Below are 17,062 nucleotides of genomic sequence, written 5' to 3' on the forward strand. Positions count from 1 at the left end.
GGTTTTACATTATCATTATCATAAGCCTCTCAATATGGTAGTTGTATTTTATTTAAATAATAAGTATCGTGTTATTTTCAACAAAATTTAGATTGTGATAAGGAGAAAGAGACTAAAAATTTAATTATACCACCATTACTAATAAAGATCCATACAAAAAAATGAAATCTATAAATACCTCGAGTTAGTTTGTTTTGCGTTTTGGAGTTCGTAAAACCCAATTATTATAATTCTTCATATATATTTATTTCCACTCCATAAACTCTATAACGTAGAAAATAAATCAAAGGTGTTTATCCCATAGATATATTTATTCTAACGATTAGGGTAAAAGTCATGTTGTGCAATGAATAAAATGTATGTATGTACAAGTTAATTTCTAAAACGTTTTTTTTTTAATCAGCTTATACTTTACATTTATTTCTAAATAACACATGTATAAAATCAATGGATGTAAATTCAGTTCATAATAAGATGATTTAAACCGATTAAGATTTTTCAGTTAGGTATTTCTTACAAACTTCAGCTACCAGTAGCTACTAAGTTGCTCTCTGCAACCGGTTTTAAATACCGCCATTACAAAGCAACTTTAGATTGGTGGCGAAAATAATTTGCTAAAAACTCATGGGAAGGTAAGTCCCCTGGAAGACCCCCAAAACCACCCCGCGGCACTTCCGACACTTGATTGTCAGCCGGGTAATAGACGCAGTCAGCCAGTTCAGCCAGCCATTAAGCGTGGCCAATACCATTACCATTTACATTCAGCCGGCATCTCGCTGCTTACCTGTTGTCATGAGTTGTGGTTTTTATCCCCAGAGCTCGGCTATTTCATTTCAGTCCGGTTCATTCAGCTTCTCTCTTTGGCTTCGGTTCAATTTGCCCCGTTTACGCTATCTTCCATTACACGTTAAATGAAAATGCCAGATAACCGGGCGCACAGCACATTTGCCGCCCATTTTCCACCGCCCACCGCCCCCTGACATTTTGGTTTGGGCCCTCCTTTTGGCCCAGCGATTCGATTTGTGCCAACTAATGAGCTCTTAATGCGCGTTTATTCTTACGCATAACGAGCTTGCCAAACGTAATTACGTCCTAGGGATGTGTGGGTGTATCTGTGTGTGTTTGTATGGGTGGGGGGGGTCTTTATTGCTCTCTCTTCCGGCCTGTCAGCTTGTGCTGTGTGCGTGTGTGTGTGTGCTTGTATCTGTGAGAGGCTGCCATGTTGGCGCGCTGCTTAATTGAAGTGGAGCGACAGACGGACAAACTGTATCTCGGGTATCTCGGCTATATCCTTCTTCCGACTGCGTCTGTGTGTGTGTATCCACTTATCCTTTTCATTTACGCCACATCCGCAACGTTAACTCGCTGCTCACTGCCACTCCTCGACTTTTCTCGGCCTCCCCTCCTTTTTGTTTTAAATTAATTTGCTTTTAATTTGCTTTATTATGTGGCAATTTCTCCTCCTTTCGCTGGATTTAATTAGTTTGCTTTTATCGTTAAGCAGTTAACTTTCCAATGAAATGAGTGCTTGAAAGGGGAGTGAGAAATATTAATTTTTGGCCAAATTAAGCATACGCCTGGTGTGCTTGGGGTAACAACTAATCGTGTAATTAATGCTTTAGGGTCTGGCCAAACTGATCCTATCTTTTTCCACCGACAGATGCGATCGAACTGCACTTAGCTGAGTCCCATTATCAGAGGAATACCCTCTAAAATCGAAATCATTCTGCGCATGCGTAAAAGTCTTAAAAAAAAGAAGGGGATTCTGCTGCTGAACTGAAGAACCAGTTTAGTGGGCTACCTTTTTTTTACTCATAATTCCCATTTGAATTCTGGCTCTCTTTGCTGTGGGCGTGGCCTAAACCAGTCGCTCTCTCTCTCTCTCTCTCTCGCCCACTCGCTCTCTCTCTCAAGGCATTTGTGTGCGTGAGCGCTTCGGCGCATTTAGCTCACCCATACACAGGGAGGAGAGACACACCGACATGCCTTGTGGTAGACCATTGAAAAAGTGATGAAAATAACTCTCTGTCACTTTATTGGCGCTTAACGAGTTTGAGTTGATGAAGAATTTAATTTATGATGCTGCTCACACCATCAAGAAAAGCGAGCAGCCCCGAAAGAGATGGCAATAGAGAGGGCGAGAGAGAAAGAGAAGGGGTGCGGGTGGGCAGGGAGCCAAAAAACCGCAGAGCACAAGAGGCGGAGAAAAAGAGAGAGGGAAAAAAAGAAGAAAAATTAATGAACTCGTAACTGTCGCTTTTGCAAATTGGGCTCTGAGAGTGTGCGAGTGTTGGTTAGTGTATGCCAGTGTGTGCGTGTGTGCAGGACTCACACTCACACTATCACACTCACACACAGACAGGAGGAAACAGCAGCCGTCGCTGCCGGCAGACGTCAAGCTTTGATGATTTAATTTTCTGGTCTTCTAATTTAATTTTATTATAGAAATACAGTCATGTGAGTATGTGTGTGTGTGTGTGTGTGAGAGAGTCTGAGTGAGAGCCTTTTACTTGTCCACGTGTGTGTGTGAGTGCCCCACACCCTCACAGACACACATGCAAATTCGTTAATGGAAAATGGTGGCGTTTAATTGAAAAAGGAAGTGCGCCAAAGGGCTGAGCGACAGGGACAGCAGACTGGGGCAAAAAGGACTCGGCAAGGACCGAGTTTTCCATCAAATTAATTTCATGTGTATGTCTCTCTCCCACCCTTTCTTTTCCAACGCTGCCACGTACATCTTGTTATTGTTCATTTTTTATGCCATTTCTTTCTTTTTTTTAGTGCGGTTACTGTTGCAATAACAATTTTCAATTAAATTTATTTGTTTGCATTGCCAGGAACCAAAACCAGAAAAAAAAGGAAGAAAGAAAGCGAGAGAGCTTCTCTCTGCTCAGTTTGTTCACCCGCAAAGTTAATTGAATTAAATATTCCAGCGAGATAATTACAAAATGGCGTTGATTAATCGTCAGCCGCCATATTGATTTTGCCAGCAACAATATTTAATGATTAACAATTAACATTGAACAGGGATTTTTGATGCAGACACTTGCCAGCCTGGCATGCCACATCATCCTCTTTGTGCCTTAATAAAAGCAATTAAAATTCATTAGCTGCAAATACACACACACACACACACTGGCACACCAGCAAGGACTCACACAATCACACACTAATGCCATCATGCGCTCGTTTTCTCAATTATTCATTCAATTTTGCATGCCACAAAAGCAAGAGCCAAGGAAGCTAAGCCATCCCCCTTCACCATGCCCCATCCAAAAGGACCTCTACGAGGCATCCTCCATACATATTCATGCGGCTAAATGAAAACGGCAACACTTAAATGCAATTTGCCTCAATTTTACCAGCAGCCAACTCTCCTCATCATCATCCCCCCTCCCCCTCTCATTTTACCGCCAAACGAACGTCTTGGCTTAGAGCGTCTTAACGTCTTTTCATGGCACTTACATCGTCATTCTATTCGTCTAATTTCATTTTCTTGCACAAACTGCTGTGTTGCTGTGGGAAAATGGGAAAGTCAGAAAGTGGAAGGACGAAGATGTCCTGGGTTCCTTTGGCCAAACTGGCTTCGGTTTATTCAGCTACTAGAGGAGTTGGATCCTGGCAGACTGCCTGCTTTATTCTAATTACATTCAATTAAACGTGCTGATTGATATGTTTGTTCTGCTGCGACTGCTTCGATAGAGTTAACGATTTCTAGGAGGAAGTTAAGTAAATCAGGCCCGCAATTGTTTGGGTCTTGTTTGTGCTTTGGTTATATTTTCAAGGGATTAAATCAAGAAGTTGGGATTCAATTGGAAAAATCAATTAACACGAATGTTAGAAATTACGATTCTAATGTCTTGCAATTACAAACAGACTTTATTTTCATATGTGAAATATTGACTTATACTTAGGCCCTTAGAACATATAAAATTAACCATCTTAATTATCGTTAATATATTACAAATCTTTCCGGAAGAAATTTTAAATTTAAAAAGTTATTTAAGTACATTTTTAATCATCTAACTAAATCATCTACCTTAATTTCTTTAAGTTTTATTAACATACATTAATAATTGTGCTTTAAAAAAATGTTGCTTCTTTGATTTTCCTCTATTTAATGCTCTTTTTAATGCATTGTTATATTTTATTCTAATCGCTTTAATCGAAATTCCTTTAAAATATTCATCTCATTTGGCTCTAATATTTTCTAAAATGACGCTTGTCTACTTTGACGGGTAAATATATTTTCAAACTAATTAATTGCATATTATTTGCATTTTAGTGTTTCATTTTCATCTAATTTAACATAAATAAACGAGCCACTTTCCACAAGCATGTGACGTAATTATTGCCATTCTGGGAAAAATTGCATTAATTTTCTAACAAACATTTTCACATTAATTGAACATTTTGTGTGCAATCAATTTGCATATCAAGCATTAATAAATGGAATTATCCGTTTTTAATTGCATTTCTCAGACAAAAGTTTTAGTTTTGGCCGAAAAACAAATTATTTTGTCCGATAACGTGGACATGGCGGCAAAACCCTGGCTGAAAACGAAAAGCGCGACCGAAAAATTAAGCTTTATTTGTGGAAATTGCAATTCAATTAAGTTTTCAAAACATGCAAATTGCGAATGGGCGCACAGCAAAAATATTGACAGTGCGCCGAGCAACAAAAGCGTACCGAAACTTGTTTGTATAATTTCATTAGCGTTGATTTGCAGCAAATGCAATTGCTGCAAAATTCACTTGGCCTGCCATTGATTAAACAAGTCGACATTGGAGGCCCCAAATCGAATTGGATTCGGGGGGTAGAGATCCGGGGAAACCCCATCTCTCGAATAAAAACTAATTACGGCCCTTGGTCGAGAATGTCCATCTATGGTTAGGCGCCAACTGATAATTATAAGCCTGCAAACTGGAACTCTGATTGCCAAGCAGCAGCTGTAATGAGGGGAGGGGCGGGGGATTTGAACAGGAGATGAGGGTGCGTCGCCGCAGGAGGCCCAAAAACCCAATCCCAGGCCCCTGCCCATGCCCATGCCCATGCCATTCCCGTTGCCAATCCCAATCTCAATACCAATGCCAATCCCAATCCCAGGGCAAACATGTCCGCAACAGTTTCCGCTGCACTAACGAAATTACAGACGCAGGCTCACACGCACACACACGCATCGCCATATCCTGCGGCGATTGTGCGCACAGGATGCGAAACAGGCTCAGGAACTCAGGAACGCAGGACCTCGGGACCCCGGGACCCCAGGACCCTGCAACGGCTAATGCTAATGCTAATGCTCTTTGAACGACTAATTAGTGAATTACTATATAGGCACACTATTTGCCCAGCAAACGGCAACCCAAAGCAAATTGTGCGGAAGACTGTCCAGGATGTACATCAGAAATAGAGCGGAAACCAGGACCAATTAGATCCAGCGAATGGAGTCCTGGTTGCCAGTCAAAGCGTGAATTTACTGGGTTGGGTTAAATTATGCGAGTGTTTGCTATCTGAAGGAATACTCTGATGATTGCGTTGATTATTATCGTATTACCGAATCTAGCTATCGGTATAATCGATGATATCAATAAACTTATTTATCCAAATCTGGCTTTTTCAAATGTCTATAGCAAATCATTGGAACTAGCATTTCTTAAGTACAAAGATATGTAAGTTCCTTTAGATTGTTGGATAATATTTTGATGATTGCGTTGATTATTATCGTATTACCGAATCTTGATATAGGTATTATCGATGATATCAATAAACTTTTTTTATCCAAATCAAGCTTTTTAAAATGTCTATAGGAAATCATTGGAACTAGCATTTCTTAAGTACAAAGATATTTAAGATCCTTTAGATTGTTGGATAATATTACGATACAGACCCTTGATTTTGATAGTAAATCCTGTAAAATTAACAAGTCTTCTTCCTTATAAAAATAACCCACTCAATGATGTCTTTTTATTTAGGGATAGGGAATTATATCTGAGTTTTAGTTTGCTTTTGAACATTTTCCGAATAAAAATGTTTCTTCAAGATGACCCGCCCTATAGAATCTACCTTAATACCATTATGACCGAATAGTTCCTTACTCCATATATTCATTCGGCTCTAAAGGTATATTCCTTTTTTTTGGGTGTACTTAAAACCAGTTCTTTAACTTACCATATTGAACTCAGAAAATAACAAAATAATATGTTGCATAAATATTAAAATACATAATTTAACAAAATCTCGTTTATAAGTACTTGATTACGCCTAAAACCCGGTACGGTAGCGATTAAGACGGACCGTTCGATCTTCGAGCGGCTGAACAGGACGTGCATTGCGAGTGATCCTCGATCCACGTTTGTCCTTCAATTGGCGGAACTCGTTCAGCTGGCGTTCGCTAATGGATAAAGCCACGGGGTGCATCAACCACTCAGCCCCCCGATGACACGGGGGTTCGGTTAGCGATCCATTGTAGCTGTAGAACTTGTCGTAGAAGGCTGGCATCAGGTAACTCAGTGGAAAAGGTGGTACTTCCACCACCTGACCCGCCTGCTGAACAGCAGCGAGATGCTGAACCAGGACGTCGAGGAAGGGATTGTCATCGGAGAAGTCGAACATGTAGGAGATCATCAGGATGCCCTGGCTGGAGGAGCAGCCATTACCCTCAGCATCTGTGTGCAGGCACTGCATCTCCAGCGGACTGTGGTGATGGTCCACAGTGTGCTCCGAACCGGATGAGTTGGTCCAGCTCCAGCGGAAGGAGATCTCCCGGAAGTCGAAGCGACCTAGGAGATCGCCACCATCGATGGAGGGCGTTCGGTCGGGAAAAGCAGCTCGAAGGACCAGAGTGTGACCGTTGTTCTCCAGGCGAATGCCCAAAGGAACGTCATTATAGTGTGACCATATCAGAGGTGTATCAAAGTAGTTGAGATCCAGGCAATTCCGCTCTATATTAATGGGGCTCTGATTGTTGCCCGGTGCATCCCAGGTATGTGGACCCCTGTCCCAACCGTAGTTGTAGTTTTCCGGCGAACCGCGTAGGGTGCAGTTCAAATCACTAGAGGATTCTGTCGGATGATCCTCGCCAACATCTTCAGATTCCTCTTCCGATTCTCTTGGACAGCTATTAGCCATGGTGAATCCCGTGTGAACATTTACCAACACCAGTAGAGCCACGCAGAATGCCAGGATCAGCTTGAGAAGATTGCTGTCCTGCAGGCGGCAGGATAGGTCCTCCAGCCAGCACCAAAGGTACTTCAATAAACCACAGGACAGACATCCGTTCATCACTAAAATGGGAAAATAAATTTCACTCAAGAAAACTTGGTTAAGTATTTTAGCTCCACTGGATGACAGCCAACTGCTGGCCTTCCTGGATGAGCGGGAAAACTGAGAAAATTTCTAATTAAACCCGCTGAAAAGTTAATTATTTTGGAAAACAAATTGGGCGCGCAGCAATTTTGTGCGAAAACATTTGCAATTTGTTTGCATTTGTATTTTGCATAAATTAATTACGCACAAAACTCTCTTCGGCGGCGGAAATTGCTTGCACAAATATCCTGTGCCGCTCCTGCGTGGACCCTTCCGGCTCCTGTGCCCCCTTCAACCCTTCTATGTTGCATTTTGGGAAATTAATTAGTTTTGTATGTACAAAATAGGCGAAATGAGCACTAGGTGCCAAACGGAAATTATTTCCAGCTCCCCAAAAACACCTTTTGTGCTGCGACAGGAACTACACAGGGGAAAAGGATTAAAAGGATAATGGATTTCACACAATGAAACTAAAGTGTATCTTATAAATACCTTTACTGTTTATTTAATATATAATTTCTTTCATATTTTACATATGATTACCCAGATTTATTCGTGCTGCAGCTAAGTTCTTAATTTCTACGTCCTTTTATATTTCAGATAAATCTCTTATATGACTTTTCTAAATCATAATAGAAATCATCCTCCACAATAAATATTTTCTGTGCCTGTAGGTCCATGCTTGACTTATGGCCTCTGAAATTTGAGACTTCTCGGCCATCTCTGATTAGCATAAAGTTATCAAAAGCCAGCCACGCCCACAGTTTTTGGGTTTGAGGGTTGAGTTCCCACTGCGATTCAATTATGACTTTTTTCTGATCAATTCGTTTGGCTTTGATTTGATTTCATTTTCCTGCACTTGTGCAGGGCGTTGACGTCTGCCAAATGTTACAAATTGTCCGTGCCCCGACCTCTAAGGACCACCTCCTCGTCCTCGTCCTCTCATCTGTCGAATGTCCTGGTGGCAGTCGTACTCGTAGTATCCGTGGACATGAACGTGTCCTGGGGCATGCGAGCTGCACGCAAATTGACGGGTAAGCATGTGGCATAAACGGAAACACTAACATCGTTAGGCGAGTCCTGCCAGAGGGTGCCAAAATAACAAAATATGAGAATAACGGAATAACAATCATAACCATTTTTGAGTAACCAGGCCCCGAGGCAGTTGTTTTCACTTCTGACCGAATGACTCGATTTTTATGGTCGCTTAGGGTTAATTGAGGCTGCAGATTCCACTCAGGGGTTGCTTGTTACATTCCGCGATGTTTGTTTTGGTTAGAGAGTCTTTATATCCGCTACAAGGACTCTATTTAAGTGGTCCGAATTTGTTTGATCGACTTTCATAAATCATATTTTTATGGAGATGTAAATATGTTTACACAATTATTGCTTTTGTAAAAAACATTATATTATATACACTTTTTTGTTCATAAAATGCTAAATAAATTTCCTTAACTGAAGAATAGATCAAAATTTTAAAAGCGTTACAATATAGGAACAAATAAGATCAAATAAGAACCCTCAGAAATATGTTTCATACTATAATATTTTCTATAGGCATAACTGAGTAGCACAAACATTATTACTAAAAAATGTTGATAGCAAAAGTCGAACTATTAACATTAGAAGATTCATCAGATTTAACATTTTATCTGCTTTAACTTGTTAAAACGATAAACTCTTCCGAAAATTGCAGCCTTAAAAATCTGAAATGACCGAAAAACAATTTGAACTTTTGAAGAAATAAAAAAAATGCTTTCAATTGTTCAAATTGTGCCCTTATAATTTACATTGCAGCAGAAAGGAAATTCCAACGACTGCAATAGCAACTCTGACACTCACAAACATGCAAAGGGAATTTCCGCTTCCGCTTGGGGAAACTCTGTTAAAGCGACGCGAAAATGGAGCCAAGGTAAAACGCATCACACAATTTCGCCGGCTCTCGCTGCAGGATAATGCAAACGAAATTGGTCTCACTTTGAATTCGATTGATTTGTCTGCAGCACGGCTCGTTAATATCCTCTTAAATCACTTAACCACATTTGCCGATTACGGCGAGGACAGAAGAAGAATGTCCTTGGCAGTCGGGCGCAGCGGGGTCCTTCGGTGTAAATTCGGTGTAAATTTTCACACATTATTCGGATGCCCGGACAAGGACGAGACAATTACTGGGCTCCGATAACATTGTCTAGTGGGATTTTCTCCACCTCGGCAGCCATCTCTCTTTTGCACACAGCACAGCTGATAATGTTAATATGCGCCGCAGGACATCAAACACGGCGCAGGCGAAGGGATCAGGATGAGGTATTGAGGGCACTCAACTTTGTTTGGCCAATCCGCTTAGGCTTTTGTATCTCAGCCTGCTTTGGAATATGTTTTCGAGGGTCGGGATTATCGGTTGTTGTTTCGTGCGATTGTTAAATGAACAGCGGTGAGCGAGTGAGTGTCTTCTCTTCCGAAAAACCGCAAAAACATTCTTAAAGATCGTTTTGCGGCCATGTTGCCACTGTATTTTTCTCTCTCTGAGAGTTGGAACTCCGCTCCTCAGCTGCCTGCGAATGTGATCCAGATCCTTATCGCAGCATGCGTCCTTTCACTATTCCAGCGTTGTTTTCACAGCCTCCGGCCACAGTTGCCCTCATTAGCAGCTTAGGGGCGTTGACGTGTTTTGCTTGCTAGCTGACAATGTTTGCTACTTTCCCGGCTGTGTAATGTCCTTGTTTTCGGCCTGAAAGACACTTCTTTCAAAAGCGTGCACTTCCCTTCCGCCCTTCTTGCCTTCCCGAGCGGAACAAGAGGTTCCTGCCACAGCGATCCATTAAATAATAGTATCATTGGCATTTGCGAGAACCGAAGAACGCCTTTAGGAACCAAAGGACCAGGATCGAATGCGTTGGGGGGTTGATTTTGAAACCAAATCGTGTGATCACTATCGGTCGTCAGCTAATTTATTTCGCTATCGATCGATCTATTGAACGTTATGGGTTGTAATTGTAATATTTGTAATTGATTTCATTAATACTTATACAGTTCTAAGAATAGAAAAAGTTAAGTCTATTACTAAGTGGTGACTCGAAATAATTATTTCTGTGTTGGCAAAATTCCGTGGATCATAGAGGTATCTCAAGTGAGAACTCAACCGAATTAATAACTTAAGTTATGGTATCTTGAAGGGCAGCTTTGGGTTCCGATTCTGAAAGCCATTGGATTTACGCAAAAATTGAAAATGAACATGGATTAAAAATTAGACTATCGTTTTAAGGAACCATTTGAATATAGACAATAAAAGAATTCAACCACAAATGCATATATGCATTTAATGGCGTTTTAAAATCACGGGTGATTTTCTAATATTTATGGTGATTTTTTTTTTGAGTGTACACAGAACACATTCTCATTTTTTACAAAACGGAAACGCTTCCTTCTACCTGTTACAAACTTTCCGACGAATCTAATGTATCCTTTTAGTCTACGAGAAACGGGTATAACAATGTTAGAAGACGTCGGCCAACTTTTGTGAGTTTAAGCAAGAAAAAATTGTGTTTAATCTTTATTATTTTGATCACGATACTCTTGAAATAAAGTTCTTTATACTTTAAGTGAGTACAAATGTAAAATTTACACAACGTTTCACAAAACCATGTATTATTTCTTATTTTGATTAGTGTAGCCACTTGGCAAATAGGTTCAAGGCTATATTCTATATTCTATATTTTAAATTCTTTTAAATCACTTCTTTTTAATGCTCTTAATTCTTATCTTTCGAGCTAACTTCAAGGCTATCATTTTTATACCCTTGCAGAGGGTATATTGATTTCAGTCAGAAGTTTGCAACGCAGTGAAGGAGACGTTTCCGACCCCATAAAGTATATATATTCTTGATCAGCATGACTAGACGAGTCGATCTAGCCATGTCCGTCTGTCCGTCTGTCCGTCTGTCCGTCTGTCCGTCTGTCCGTCTGTCCGTCCGTTTCTACGAAAACTAGTCTCTCAGTTTTAAAGCTATCGGGCTGAAACTTTCCCAAAAGTCTTATATCTTTTGCAGGTAGTATATAAGTCGGAACCAGCCGGATCGGACAACTATATCTTATAGCTCCCATAGGAATAATCGGACAAATAAATGAAAAAAAATTATATCTTTGGTGTTTTTTAGCATATAACCTCCTAAGCTTGGAAATAACAATTTTTAAATAATTTTGAATTTTGAATTAAATTTTATCGAAATCGGACGACTATATCATATAGCTGGCATAGGAACGATCGGAAAATTTGTGGAAAAATAATATGAAATAAATTATAGCTTTGGTGTTTTTCAACATATAACCTCCAACGCTTGGAAATAACATTTTTTAATTAGTTCTGAATTTCGAATTTAATTTTATCAAAATCGGACGACTATGTCATATAGCTGCCATAGGAACGATCGGAAAATTGGTAGGAAAATAATATGAAACAATTTATAGCTTCGGTGTTTTTTGACATATTATCTTATACTATTGGGAATATCATTTTTTGTGTTTTGAAATTTAATAATTATAGCTGCAAGGGTATATAAGCTTCGGCTTGCCGAAGCTAACTTCCTTTCTTGTTTAGTTCAGTTTATGTAGCCACTTAGCAAATAAGTTCAGGGCTATATTCTGTAGCTTAAATTTATTTTAAGTCTTTTATTTTGAATGCTCCTAATTCTTATCTTTCGAGCTAACCTCAAGGCTATCATACATTTCTTAGAAGTAATCCATCAAACAAAAACACCTCCTAACGAGGTTAGGGGTCATGACGATCTCACCTTCGACACTCAAAACTACTGACCCCAAATTTTATACAAAAAAAAACTTGCACTCGACTAAAAAAAATATTCCTTTTAAAATGTTTTCAGAAAATAAAAATATGTTCAGATGAAAATGCATAAATTCTTTATTTAACAATCGTTTAATCAAGTTCCGAAATTCGCAAATATTCAAGAACGCTCAAGATAAAATCAGTAAAGTGCGTTACATTTGTGTAAACTCCCAAACCGCCACAAGAGTGAAGGCTGACAATACCGTACTGGAAGGTCCGGTTATGACCCTTATAGGTTCGTACTGCGCTTAGTGGTCCGCCAGAATCCTCCACACATGAGTCGCTGGTATAATTGCCAGCACATATCTGGGCTACATCAAACTCCGATTTAAAACTCTCCGCACATTGGTTACGATCTATGTTTTGTAAGGTAGCAACTTGTAGAACCTTGCTAGAATCGCTTCTTTCAGTTCTACCCCAGCCGGTGACACTAAATAAGGGCACGTATCCAATTTCTTCATCGATGAGAATGCAGATCGGTCTCACAAAATCTAAGGATTGAATAATTAGCTTGGAGGTTCGTTTTGCCCTTTTTAATTACCTGAGTAGGGTATTGTTTTACTCATTCGAAGGATGCCTATATCATTCTTGTAACTACATTGTATATAAGCAAATGTCTTATCGACATCAACTTCAAAGCTCCTTGGTAAGCAAATACCCGAACTGCAGTCTTCCATGAGGTATTGATTATCGTATTCCCCCAAGCGTACTTTCCTAAAAAAAACGTAAGTGACGTAAACATGAATGAGGAATTTTGAAATTCCTGTACTTACATGGGCCCAGAGTCTATACAATGCGCTGCTGTCAGAACAAAGCCTGCAATTGAATGACATATGTATCTAAAACTAAATTAAAATTATATTTGAAATGCCTACGAGAAGTGATAAGCGAACCGCCACAGAATTTAACACCTGTCTCTAGTTTTGGACCGATCACCAAAACCATCCATGGATTCGAAAGTATGTCTGTATCTCGACCTCCCATAATCCTCGGGAGGCTCCTTGAAACGGCACAATCAGGGTCGAGCAAGTAAGCCGAACCTTCTTTAGTTCCAATAAAAAGGCAGGCTAAAAGCCCAATAACCGAAAAGACGATCTTCACCATGATATTTCAACGACTGAATGAAGGTACTCAAAATGAATCGCCTTATATTGGCTCTTTGACCAGCAGATAATGATACATAATCATGTTTTTATGATTTTCGCGTGTAGCAATTATTATATTGTTCAGCGATAGCTAAGAAAAAATGACTACTTTGCAAAGCACAATTAGACTCAAATTTTAGAACCCAACAATGAAAATAGATTTCTAGGAATAACAAATTTAATAACTTTTTTAAGAAATAAAAATTTGTTTATATACATATACTCACATAAACATTAAAATGGGTTTTAAAGTAAAATTTGAACGTAGCGTACTAGGAAATTCAACCACAAACTCATAGAGGTATCCCACGTTAAAATAACTGAACCATTGGATAACAAAAAAAAACGAACATGAAAATGGGCTAAAAATAAAAAGAATAAAAAATAAAAATAAAAATTAAAAAGAATAATTTTAATGTAGATTAATAGAAAATTCAACCACTAACTCATAGAGGAATCCCACGTAAAGATCGGACTAACTAAATTTATGAAATCTACAAGTGCTGTTTGCGGTCCCATTCCGAAAGCCTGAACCCATAACTTTACTGTTATCTTTTAAATATTTTGCTAAAACAAATAAGATTAAATAAAATCAAGTTTTTTTTCTGTGTAGTACACATTTTATTTTGTACGTCATCTACCGCCCTCGACTGTAGGGTATGGCCGCTATTCCGCAGAGTTCTCATAGATGGCGTCGCAACATTTACATTTTTGCTTACAAATAATTACAAATGTAAGATCCAGTTATGGTTCTGATCTTTGCTAAATTAAGGAAAGTTTGCGCACAGGCCAAAATCTGTCGGAAACTTGGCAGGACGAATTGAATTTTATTCCATTTTGCATTTAATTTTAATGCACAGTAAATTTATAAAAATAACTATTTGTAATATATTCTAAATTATAATAAATAATTAATTAATCAATTTTTAAAAGTCGGAAAAAATCGACAAAAACACATGTCAAAACCGTACAATTTACAAGTAAAATAATATTTTTTTTATTAATTTACTTTATTTACTAGATTATTTACTTCGTGTTTTCTACTTTTTGCTTTGCTTTTATACATTTCATTTACATTGTAAGTCCCCAAAAAGTGCATGTATAAAAAAATGTAAGGTAAGTTCGTCTTGTCGGGAGTGTGCATCGGCTTTTTTGTTGGAGACTGTTAGCAAGGACTTCTTCCATTTTAAAAAATTATTTTATTATTATTAAAAAAAATGTTTAATTTAATTTTTAAGGAAAAACAATTGAGAATATTATCCCACATATTTATTTTTATTACGTTCGCCTCTGAAAATGCAGTGTGTGTTTGTTTGAATTGTTGTCTAGTTGGAGATTTCTAGAGCTGTCAAACTGGCGATGGCACTATTGTCAAAGTGGTTCGATATGTCAAGGGAGGCTAACTGAAACCGGGCTTTTCCAGTTTACAAAATTATTTTTATTAATTCGAATCTCAAGTTACCCTGAACATTGTATAATTCATGAACACAAAGATGATATATATATTTTCACATTTACCATATTTTTAACTTGTTTTCTTAATATTTTCTAGTACTCAGATCGGATAAGAGTTTTACTAGTCGAAAAATCGTATTCTTTGCAGTGTGAGCGAAGTTTTGAAAGTTGGACCTTGAGAAAGTGTGAGTCTAGTACCATGAGCCTAGCACTCACATCGACGAAAACCTCGGCTTACCATAGGTGTGAGCGAGAGACAAGTACGCGGCTAACGCTTTTCGTCGGATTTGTTTTTCAGCGCGGTACTCAGATGAGCTAAGGAAATACCAGAAAAAATACCAGATTTAGCGAGTGAATTTCGATGAACGCCGTTTGCCGCGGCCCAAAGAAAAAGAAATTTAATCTTTTGGCGGTGTTCGTGCAAAGAATGTTTACTATATCATTTATTCATATATATGTATGTATATATCTAAAATAAAATATTCCCAGGTCTTTTCGATTGGCGCAGCACATGCCAGCGCCACAGCACTCAGCGGACGGTAGCGGTACTATTAACAAACTTTCAATACATTCCCAATGTTGCCAAGCTGACGACCATTCGATAGCCTGTTTAACAAAGTTAGTCATAACTTTTAACCCTTCTATTCTACGAGTAAGGGGTATAATTAGAGCTTCGTTGTTTTTGATCATATTATTTTCTATACAATATCATTATTTTAAGATTTCAGAGTTTCTATATTTTGTGTGCAAGAATCGGATACTGTATAATATAGCTGTCATAGAAACTATCGGTATATTAATATACCAATCTTCCGAATATGATACGACATGATTTAAAATGCATAAGTAAGTGCAGTAAATACAAAAAATTAATTTTCAGGGGTTTACATTTTTAAATCATTCTTAAAAAAGATTTTTAAAAATCTCGCAAATTGGTATTTAATATATCCTGCAGAAGCTTAAGTAATGGATTAATTCTGAGTCTGCAAAGCTGCTTGTCGAAATTTAGTAGCGACCAAATAAAAATAATTTGAGATTTTAATATTGTAGTGAATATTATAATTTTTTGGGTTATTTAGTTTTAGATATTTTGCACATTTTCCACACAACTTGGATCTGTTCTGAAGCTGGCTTAGCCTGCAGAACAAAGAAAAAACACAAAACGACAAATGTTAAGCAAGAATAATGCGTTACACGAAACTGCACTAAGCTCAACAATTCGGGTTTAACGCTGCTCAGAGTTTTTTCTTATTTATCTATCTTTTATGCGCCTCCTTGCAGCGCGAATCGAGTGAAAGGCGGTGACAGAAGGTTGTTTTGTAAGAGCCAACTTGGAACTCCACTCGCTTTTTGTCAGTCAAGGAGGCCAGAGGCGAAGCCTTTTTGGCCTAGACAAATTACCCCCGAGTTCTCCAGCGGAGTCATCAGTCAGAGTCGAGGAACAGTAAAAATCTCTTTGGGTCCCGGGAACACACATAGAGCCCCATAGAGGAGATGGGGCTGGCGACAAAAAATGTACTCCATCCTGTAGGAGGATATGCCCATGCTAATTAGGAATGTCCGGGGGGACAGCCAACTGGACCTGGGCCAATTAAATGCTTAAGCTGACTTTCGGGTTCGAGCTTGTCATAAATTTTGACTGATTATGCGTATTCGTCTTTGTCGTGGCCCTTTTGAAAGGACCCGGACCCCCAAGCATCTCCCGCCCCAAGGACCCCATCTCATCCTTCGACACAAGTACTCGTGACAACTGAAGAAATTTCTGCGGCTACAAAACCCAACCTCCCAAGTGTCCGACGCAATTCATCATTCAATTAAATTGACCGCAAAGAGCCGCATTTCACATCGTTCAGTTCGTCGACATCGCCTTGGGTTAAGTTTTTAAAGTTGCCCAAAGTCGAATCCTTTAATGCGCTGCCAGCGGCTGCTCCAATCGATTATCCTTTCAATAAAATGCCGCGGCCCGAAAAAAATAACTTTTACCCCCTCGAATTTCTCCACTTCCCACAAATTTCGGGGATATCTTTTGAGGTTGATTTATGCGCTGGCTTAAAAGCGAATTGTTGTGAGCTGCTAACTGGAAATCTGTTTGACTGCACGTACTTGTTGGTCCTTCACTCACACACACACATATCCCTATCCCCCCCCAAAAAACCCCTCTTTCCGGGCTTAAACGATTGCCAAACAAAGTCAAAGAAGCATCGTGCATGCCGGAGGAAATCCTTTGCATTTGAGCTGCGTTCTTTGGAAGCCTTCTTGGTATGCCGGTCCAGGCATCTCAAGGATTTCGTCGCTGTCCTAGTCACAGTCACTATCT

At 39.0% G+C, this 17,062-nt stretch overlaps 2 protein-coding genes across 2 annotated transcripts; both read right to left on the bottom strand.

Moving 5' to 3' along the window:
* Positions 1–6,243: 6,243 nt before the first annotated feature.
* On the bottom strand, positions 6,244–7,328 carry LOC119550952 (carbonic anhydrase 1). The gene has a single exon (XM_037859978.1). The coding sequence runs from the start codon at positions 7,280–7,282 to the stop codon at positions 6,263–6,265; it is 1,020 nt and encodes a 339-aa protein (XP_037715906.1). The 5' UTR covers positions 7,283–7,328; the 3' UTR covers positions 6,244–6,262.
* A 4,907-nt stretch (positions 7,329–12,235) lies between these two features.
* LOC119549718 (serine protease easter-like) lies at positions 12,236–13,249 on the bottom strand. The gene is made up of 4 exons (XM_037857952.1): positions 13,039–13,249; positions 12,919–12,961; positions 12,687–12,859; positions 12,236–12,636 (listed from the first exon to the last, which is right to left on the bottom strand). Exons 1-4 carry the CDS (start codon positions 13,247–13,249, stop codon positions 12,236–12,238), a joined length of 828 nt encoding a protein of 275 aa, XP_037713880.1.
* Positions 13,250–17,062: the final 3,813 nt, after the last annotated feature.

The sequence above is a fragment of the Drosophila subpulchrella genome, chromosome 2R, assembly GCF_014743375.2.
Source record: "Drosophila subpulchrella strain 33 F10 #4 breed RU33 chromosome 2R, RU_Dsub_v1.1 Primary Assembly, whole genome shotgun sequence".
NCBI classification, from domain to species: Eukaryota; Metazoa; Arthropoda; class Insecta; order Diptera; family Drosophilidae; genus Drosophila; species Drosophila subpulchrella.

What these genes read in the sequence shown, in the direction of transcription:
- LOC119549718 (XM_037857952.1), bottom strand. Translation starts at nt 13,249, where the DNA reads ATGGTGAAGATCGTCTTTTCGGTTATTGGGCTTTTAGCCTGCCTTTTT. An exon ending in TGTATAGACTCTGGGCCCAT is followed by an intron (nt 12,860 to 12,918) that starts GTAAGTACAGGA and finishes CGTTTTTTTTAG; the next exon opens with GAAAGTACGCTTGGGGGAAT. An exon ending in TAAAACAATACCCTACTCAG is followed by an intron (nt 12,637 to 12,686) that starts GTAATTAAAAAG and finishes TTCAATCCTTAG; the next exon opens with ATTTTGTGAGACCGATCTGC.
- LOC119550952 (XM_037859978.1), bottom strand. Translation starts at nt 7,282, where the DNA reads ATGAACGGATGTCTGTCCTGTGGTTTATTGAAGTACCTTTGGTGCTGG.